We start from the raw sequence: 8,920 nt of genomic DNA, 5'->3' as shown, positions 1-8,920 counted from the left end.
ATGACTTCTAAACAAATTCCCAGTTACTCTGAACAATAATATTTTTTTTCTTCCACTTAAACACGGAACTACAGAAAATAAAGATGAACTGTTGAAGTTATTTTAAATAAAACTGTCGCTTTTTAGTGTGATTTTTAACAGTAGAAAAAAAAGAAAATAGACTGGAAAAAGGTCACAGTTTTATTATGATTCGGGAGGAGGGACCCAAGTAAAACATTTTATTCCGCTCATAGAAAACAATGGTACGAAGTCTACCACACAAAACATCTGCACCTATAGTCTAAGAAATTAAAAAGATGTACAAGGAAAAAAAAAAAAACGAAAAAAAAAACAAAAGAAACAAAAAATAACCACATGCCAACACTGCCCATCAGCCCCAAACCCTGTCACAGTATCAAACATTCCTCTGGAGCTGACAACGTGAAGACTTGAGATTCACTTGGTGTGAAAAACAATAGACTGTCTGATGAGGAGTAGTCTCGATGGTGGCGAAGGTCTGGAGCGTCCATCTGCTCGACGCTTTAGTATGGCCGCTCTCTTCTGTCGTCCCGTCGGTCACCTCTGGAAGGAAAACAAACAAGAAAAAAGGACAAATTGAAGCATTAGATCCGAGAGAGAGACGTCTTCTGTGCTGCTTTGAAAATGACAGTAAATGATTAAATGTCTGTTAGAGAGAGAGAGAGAGAGAGTTTGTCCTTCCATGAACAACCTTGTTGACCAGACCAAGTGTTCACCTTCAGCGAGGGACGGTGAATCAAATAAAAAAAAAATAAAAAAAGAGGCTCAAGATGGAAACATTGATCTGAATATTCAGACAAAAGGCTCAGAGCTCCTTGAAATGTTGAGATGACAACAATCAGTTCACGTTTGACGATTATAAACGCAACCTTCTCAATGTTCTACACCTAAAACAAGTTTCCAATTCATTTAAAATAAGAGTAAAAACCACTTGCAGCAGGACTTTATGGAAATTATGAAGCGGTTCATGTACAAGATGGTTCAAACATGACCATGCATATGATGCTAAAATGACGACCTCTTGTGGTCAAACACAGCAACAACCAGTTTCTTAGTGCAATTGTTTGGTATAGGACACTTCAAAAAGTAATAAACCGATTTAATTATGTATTATTAATTCAACAGGTACAAGAGGGAAAACATCTAATCAGTCTGAAAGTCGGCAACATTTTCTTCAGTAACTAACTAGACTAATTATCCAAGATTATTATTTTTTTCTAAAAACATTCGCGTTCAGTTACTAACCTTCCACCCATTTTGTATCCGCCTCCTCCATAGCCACCACGATCTCCACCGTAGCTGCCGCGATCGCCGCCGCCGCCATAGCCACCACGGTCGCCACCACGAAATCCTCCGCGTCCTCTGAAGCCGCCGCCGCCACGGTCGCCACCGTAGCCGCCTCCTCTGCCGCCTCCGCGTTCTACGGTTGACGACACACGTTAGCACATCAACCGTCCGTCTTGGTTTCTGGTTAAAAAGAAAAGTTTCGAACCTCCGAATCCACCCGAGTCTCCTGGTTTAGGGGCGCCACACTTGTTGCATTCTTGTCTTCTAGCAAAGTTCATGTTTCCGCAGGAGCTGAGGAAAAGAGGAGGAAACGATCACGTCTTGCTGGTCGTGGCGTCAACGAGCGTCCGAGACGACCTCACCCACCTGTTGGGACACGGCCAGTCGCCTCCCTTCATGTCGAAGCTGGGTCCTCCGCGGCCTCGGAAACCTGCAGCGAGAGCGACAACATGAGGAACTCGATCTTAAAAAAACACTAGTGCTGTGTCTCAAATCGCATACTAAAAGTTAGTATTTTTAGTATGTTAGTGTGTCTAAATTCTTAGTATGCGAAATTTAGTGCGCCATGCATACTAAATTGGCATACTAACACGCCCACAAAACTAGCGTGGTTCGATGGACACTAACCATACTAAACAGCCGCCATTTTAGTGACGTTTTAAACGGAAGTTACGTCATATATAAATGCATATATATGCATATACTTAAATGTGTATTTTCAGCAGCAGGAGGATAAACACGTCTTCGCTGCTGATACCAGCTTAAATATCTCGCGATTATTTAGATTCTCATATTTTTTCTTTATTTCTTTTTCCAAAGTTGCAATACGTGCTGCCAGCAGGTGTCGGCGATAGCGTTCAAACAGCTGCTTGAAACATTGTTAAATAGAAGTAGAAGAAGAAGCTGTCATGTGATTTCCGGTTAGTGTGTAGCTTCAGGGTTTGATTTGAGACATACCATCTGTGGAGAATTTGCGTACTAGTTAGTATGCATACTAAACTGATGCATACTAACTTCTAGCATACTAAGATTAGTATGCGATTTGAGACACAGCATAGGACTTTAAAACTGTACCTCCTCTTCCTCCTCCTCCTCCGCCACCACCACCACCTCCTCCTCCGCCACCAGCGCCTCCCCCTCCTCGTCCACCGCCTCGCTGTGAAAACTCAGCTCTGCGAGTGGCGAATGAAACTTTGATGGGTTTTCCATTAAACTCTTTACCTGAAATAGAGACAGAAACATCGCGTCAAACACCAGCTGACACCGGGACGACATCACGGTCACTCACCATTGAACCAGTCGATGGCGGCCTTGGCTGACGGAGGATCGTCAAACGATACTGTTGCTTCTCCTTTTGATCGACCCGTGGCTCTGTCAGTGTAGATGTTGATCATCAGCTGACCGCTCTTCTTGTTGACCTGCAGGCACAAGAGAAGTCAACAAATTAATCACCGACACAAGACTAGGTTTAGGTCCTCAGTAGGGGAGTTCTTCTGTACGTCTAATGACGGAAAGGTAGAGAATAATTCATGCAACTTGGATACACAGTCATCACAAGCTTAAGGAGCAACAACTCTTTGATCTCGACACTAATGTTTAAGTGAAGGAAACTTCTCATGAGCAAATATATCTTCTCTGAAAAACATTTGAAACTCAGTTTGTACAGAATTGAAGTCGACGTCATGATCAAGAACAAGAGCTAGAAGAATATCTTGGTCATCAACATAATCCAAAACTATAAATACATTTTAAAAAGAATGCAAATTACATGAACTAAAACAAGAAAGGTTATACAAGAAATACATGAAACGCACACTGCTCCCATGACACTTGGAAATGATCACATGACTCTGATGTGCACATAATTGGTCCTTTTTCAATCTAATATGATCCACTGAAAATGAGTGGAGTAGAGTAAAAAATATGTTTAAAATATTGACTACAATCCAAATGTTCAATTGTATGTGTATACGATTGATTAATATATACTGAAAGGGCTATATAGGACAAGATTTTAATTAGAATTACTGTTCATCTAGTGAAAATATGATCAGGCAGACAATGAGGTTTGGATTTAGACTCACTTTCTTCCATCATTTCTTGTACACTAAACACCACAAGACATGTTACGCAAATTCAATTCTGTCAAACCTACCTTGATAATGCCTATTTGCTTAAAGTAGTCTCCGACTTCCTGGACTGTGGCATCTTCACCCAGACCCTCGACAAAAATGGTGTTATTGTCAGAGTTGTCCTGCTCACCGCCTTCTGCAAGCAGACAGAAAAGACAGAGAGAAATTAGCCGTGCGTGACCGAGACAAGGAACAATAGACTTAAGCACCAAAAAAAAACAATCGGGTTCAACTGCACGTCAATCATCAGCTGCTTGAGGCTTACCTGGTTCATCCCGTGAGCCGAAGTCTCGAGAGCCTGCAAAACAGGGTGAGAATAGGAGAGAGTGCTTGAGACAGTCATCTTCAACACAAACGACTATATAAAACTAGCACAACCATCCCTAGCAGTGAATACTGATAAAGAAACTTTAGAAGGCCTTTTTAAAAAAAATACATTTCTGTTGGAAGCTTTTCATACCGATCCACCACATACCATCAACTTTCGCAAAACAGGATTGTCCCATTTGTTTTGAGCACCACCAGTCTAAAGACAGTTTCCCCTCCTTGTCCTTGGATCACCTCAGTCTTTTCCAATCAACACTTTGATTCATGCAATAACCCATATTTTAAACTCTCAAGCTCCTTACGGTCTATCTTAGGGGTGTAAATAGAATCCTCTTACAACTAGGTGGAATACCTTAGGGTGTGGTCATGAAAATGGTGGAATTTACTGCTATACCCGCTACTTTTATTTTTATCTTTCAAGTTCTTTTTTTTTTTTTTTCCCCCACCGACACAGTTCTGATGCTCGTCACTTACCACCGTAATTTTTGAAGCCACCACGGTCACCACCTCTGCAGAGGAAAAATTGGAGATATGATGGCTTTTCCTTTGTCCCAACTGAGAGCTCAAAGCTCCACTACTTCCCCATCAGTATGCACTCCTGCCAGGGTGTGCAACTGTGGTGGAAATGTCTCACACGAGGAATTTGTTAGTTTTTGACATTTAAGATCAATGGACAGATGACTAGGCAGCTCTGACTGAGTTATCAGGCAGACGAGTAGAGAAACTTATCTTGTGTCACCAGGAAGTTGTGTACATGTTGCCAAATTCTTGTCGTTTCTTTTGCGTCTATTCGACGTGATCAGATTGGGTAGCATAAGCTGAAAGTGCAGCAGAATTTGAGTTGCATCCTTAAGAGCCAAATGTGTGAGTTGAATTGAGGTAAACTGAATAGCGATCTTCCACTGAGTGCACTTAAGATCCTTTATCTCAGGTCCATGTTTAAGTTCAATCACTCTGAACACCTGTAGTATGAAACGTAGATCCATGTTAACACAAGAAACATGTTCGCCATTGTCAAATATGCAACACTGAAATGAAACCTGTCGTATGTGAAGCAGCAGCAGATGAACCTCCAGGAAAACAGCAGCCATTCAGTCACGTGTCCATTTTGCAAAAGCTACGAAATCTTCTGAGCGTCCAAAAACAATAAGTCTGGACAACGTTGAAATGGCTGCTGAAGATACACTAAAAATCACATTTATTTATTTTTTCAATTTAAGAATTTGCTTTAAACATGCCTCTAAAGGTGTGTTTAGTTGCATTTTAATACTTGCATGTTCCACTTTGCTCCAATAAAAAAAAAAAAAATAAGACTGACTACAAAAGGTATCTGCAGACGTCCAAAAGTCCAAGTTTTAAGGAAAGAAGGAACGGTGACCCCTGAAAATAACCATTTCACAAGACTGTATGAAAACGAGGGTCAGATGCTTTGTTGTATCAGTTGCAACAGACTGCTTTTGTTTGACATTTGTCGTCAGCATAAAATTCCTCCTGCTTTTAAGTAAAGTATAGTTCTTTTTTATTGGGGATACCCGACCAAATTGGCACCTTTCTTCACACCCAGTCAGGTTTTGAGCCCATGTAGACATGTCTTGTCAAGTTTAGACCCATCAGCTTTGTATCATTTGTTGAACTGCCCGACTCAGCAAAGAGACATTTCCCACCATCCTCGTTTATGATTAAAATCTAATATTTTTCTATATCTCATCAAGAAGTCATCATTGCAGTTTTGATAAACATCTATTCAATATAGCACCTGAGATTAAAACAAATTGGAATTGTACCACGAGGAGTGGTACGTAAACGTCCAGACTAGACTCTGCATATAAAGAAAATATTAAGTTGAAACCATGTTACAAGGTCAGTTCCTCATGATGTCAGGTTCATTAAGGATAAACAATTCAGGAAAAAAGATCAGTAATGTGATGTTTCATCCAGGTTTTCCAACAACCACAGCAAAGAAGCCAAAATAAAAATACTTGGGGTAAATAAGCTTTTCATGTTCTTGATAAACTAATGCTTTGAAAGAATTAAGGGAAACAGCAGTGAGGCCTCTTAAAAAATATTTTTAAAAAAAACAACTTAAGAGGGCAACAAGGAAACATTTGAGAAACGTGTGGGTTCAGAAAAGTATTACACAGTGATTTGTGTAACGTCGAGATGCTTTCAAGTTTGTTAGCAAGTATGTGATGCATAAAATGATCTTGCTTATATAAACAATACATATTATACCTTAGGGGCAGTGGCACTGTGCAACTTACCCCATACCACCACCTCTGCTGCTGCCTCTGTCGTAGCCGCCACGGTCAAAGCCACCACTGCGGTCATAGCCCCCACGTTCAAAGCCGCCACCGCCACCACGACCCCTTCCACGGAATCCACCACCTCCTCCGCCTCCTTCTGAACGGTCAGCTTGGTCTCGACCAAATCTTCCGGCTTGGCCGGAATTATCACTGGCTGCTAGAAAAATGAAAGGAAACTTAAAAAAAACAACAGACATACGGGCAGGTGGAGTAAATACTTCATGTCACATGTTCTTACCATCACTCCATCTTGAGTATCCACTTCCACCTCCAGCTCCAGTTCCTGCTCCTGCTCCAGCTACACTCGCTCCACCTCCTTGTCCCTGGCTGCCATAGTTGCTCCCTGCACCAGGCTGACCTCCATACGATGCCTGCTGTCCATATGAATCTCCGCCTTGACTTTGACTGCCATAGGATGCTTGCTGACCGTAGGAACTAGAACCAGAACCTTGCTGTCCATATGCTGGTTTATCGCCATAGCTTTAAATAAAAAAACAAAATATATTTTGAAATAACAAAGATAAGCAACTTAAGCACCAAAAGACAATTGTTTTAATATGAGAATCAGTTTTTGATCTTTCAAGAAAAAATGGTTCATTTTCTTAAAAACGAATGCACATTTTAATGCCGAAACTCCTAGACCACTCTTCCATCTAATGCAAGTTTGACAATCTTACCCGGAAGATTCCTGTCCGTAACCTTCATAGCTCGGTTGCTGTCCATATCCTCCTTGAGACTGCCCGAAACCGTCTGTCAAAATAAAAGGCATTAAAACATCTCCTTGGAAAACACTGAACAGATCGAAAAGAAACCAGTAGGAGACAAGAGTAAGAGAGCTCTAGGATCTGTCATATACTCTTTACATGGAATTTAGATTTTCCATCATACAAAAATAAAACAGCACTCAAAAAGTACAAAAATCATAAATCCCTTAAATGACGATTGATGCATGTCATTTCTATTTCTAGCAGAATAATTTAAAAACTGCTTATCGACTGTACCTTGCGTGGCACCCTGTGGCTGTTGTTGTGGCTGCTGTTGCCCATAATTACCGTAGTTCTGCCCCCCATAAGAGGCACTGCCATTTCCTTGCCCGTAACTCTGAACCAGAAAGAACAGTGAGTCTAAAATGATGATGATGTTGTTGGTGGTGTCGTTTATTTAAACTCTTACCTGTCCCCCTTGCTGGCCACCATATGAGCCATAACTAAAAGACAGTTGAAGTTAGTTAAAATGAATGGGCGTATGTGCTAGGCCTGGGCGATATGAGGAGGAAATTGATGGAGTCAAGTTTATTTTTAAGAGATTTAAAAAAAATTCAACAACCTTATCGATTTATTTATTTTTATTCTTGCTTGCCAAATACTGAGATGGAACAACTTTATGATATCATTTGTTCTGACATTAAGTGCATGTTCATGCATAAACAATCTCCAGAGGATGTATAAAGTGTATCTCGCTATAAAGTCAAATAAGTTGGGTCAGATTCATAATGGGTGTTTTCATTGTTATAAGATTTATATCTTAATGAAGCTAGAAATAAAAGAAAAGCTAGTTATTTAAATTCAGAGATAAGTTATAAGTCGTTTTTTTATTAGGAAAACGATCAGGCTTATTTTGAACCATCGCTCGTTTGCATTTAATGGGTTCTTCTTAAAATATGAATAAAAGAGTCCAATTATTTCTTTGAAATTGGATATTTAAGCCATATCGCCCAGCCCTAGTATGTGCATGTAACTATAATGTAGCGCTACTGAAAATGTATGAAGTTTACCTCTGCGAGCCACCGTAGCCTGAATCTGCAAGTAATAACCACAGAAATTAAAACTATGATCCCAACAATCTTTCCAGTTAAATTCAAGTTGAGAGGCTCGCTCGGCGACAGGCCCGACACCACGCCGTGCTGTGGTGAAAATGGCGGTCCATTTAGCCTGGGATCAGGCTAAACCCTGAATTTCAAAAATATGCGCGGCGTAAAATGTTCTACCCGCGCTAAAAACTCAACGTCGGTGTGTGCTTGTCGGTGCTAAATTTATCTGTTCCACTTGCCCAATGGGGGTTTCCAGTTCAGAGGAATAAACAAAAGCAGTAGCAGCGTAAACAAAGACGCTTCCTGGAATTAGACGGAGCCCGCTGCCTGGCCTCGCGGCTGCGACTAACTACAGCTCACTGACCTACTTTACAATCGTTAAATTAAATCCCCGTAAAAGACTAGATTACGTGAAACTTACCTGTGGCCATTTTGTGGGAAATGAACGCTCCTTTTTAATGTGTGGACTTGTCACTTGTTCAGCACATAAAAAGCGGGTGTGGATATCACCGCTGCGCAACTGGACCGAGGTGCTCTTCGTCGTCGGTTCTTCTTCTTCGCCTCACTGCGGCACTTCCCTTTAGAAGGCTATACTTCCGCTATTTTCTCTGACTACCGCCACCTCCCGTTTCAGAGTGGTAACGACTCAAACAAACAAAAGAACATTCGTCGCTTTGTGACGAATTGTACACTTTATGTATTATTTACCTGTTTAAGGATCCAGTTGTTTTTTTCAGAATCAGAAACCTTTATTGCCAGGGTTGTAAACACAACATGTAAACACAAAATAAGCAACAGAAAACCAAGCATGAAAGCAGTCACTTTGTGTTTGTTCTCTGAACTATGTTTGGGCTTTGTTGCCATTTGTTCTGCACTTTGTGTGATTCGAACTCTAATTTTCCAAATGCATTTACAGAATCCGAAACATTTATTGCCAGTGTTGAAAACACAATATATATATATATATTTTTTTTTTTTTGTGGTAGAGTAAAATAATGAAATAAAATAAACAAGGATCAATACATTAACATCTAAACTCATGT

The 8,920-nt window shown here is 40.6% G+C and overlaps 1 protein-coding gene across 5 annotated transcripts; it reads right to left on the bottom strand.

Moving 5' to 3' along the window:
* Positions 1 to 166: 166 nt before the first annotated feature.
* taf15 (TAF15 RNA polymerase II, TATA box binding protein (TBP)-associated factor) lies at positions 167 to 8,441 on the bottom strand. Of its 5 annotated transcripts, none has more exons than XM_087794844.1 (16): positions 8,299 to 8,441; positions 7,842 to 7,866; positions 7,241 to 7,274; positions 7,069 to 7,168; positions 6,745 to 6,817; positions 6,306 to 6,547; positions 6,026 to 6,224; positions 4,239 to 4,273; positions 3,703 to 3,735; positions 3,461 to 3,573; positions 2,594 to 2,723; positions 2,380 to 2,526; positions 1,672 to 1,735; positions 1,511 to 1,596; positions 1,264 to 1,438; positions 167 to 561 (listed from the first exon to the last, which is right to left on the bottom strand). In XM_087794844.1, exons 1-16 carry the CDS (start codon positions 8,306 to 8,308, stop codon positions 522 to 524), a joined length of 1,506 nt encoding a protein of 501 aa, XP_087650970.1. In that variant the 5' UTR covers positions 8,309 to 8,441; the 3' UTR covers positions 167 to 521. The 5 variants fall into 5 exon arrangements, with proteins under 5 accessions (XP_087650970.1, XP_087650971.1, XP_087650972.1 ...); XM_087794845.1 differs by having other exon boundaries at positions 3,461 to 3,570; XM_087794846.1 differs by having other exon boundaries at positions 6,026 to 6,221.
* Positions 8,442 to 8,920: the final 479 nt, after the last annotated feature.

The sequence above is a fragment of the Callionymus lyra genome, chromosome 7, assembly GCF_982586985.1.
Source record: "Callionymus lyra chromosome 7, fCalLyr1.hap1.1, whole genome shotgun sequence".
Taxonomy (NCBI): domain Eukaryota; kingdom Metazoa; phylum Chordata; class Actinopteri; order Syngnathiformes; family Callionymidae; genus Callionymus; species Callionymus lyra.
This window is presented reverse-complemented; position numbering and strand designations above follow the sequence as displayed.

Coding starts and splice junctions, on each gene's coding strand:
- taf15 (XM_087794844.1), bottom strand. Junction 6,818..7,068: donor GCCACAGGGTGCCACGCAAG/GTACAGTCGATA, acceptor TTATTTTGACAG/ACGGTTTCGGGCAGTCTCAA. Junction 3,736..4,238: donor TGGCTTCAAAAATTACGGTG/GTAAGTGACGAG, acceptor CCTGTTTTGCAG/GCTCTCGAGACTTCGGCTCA.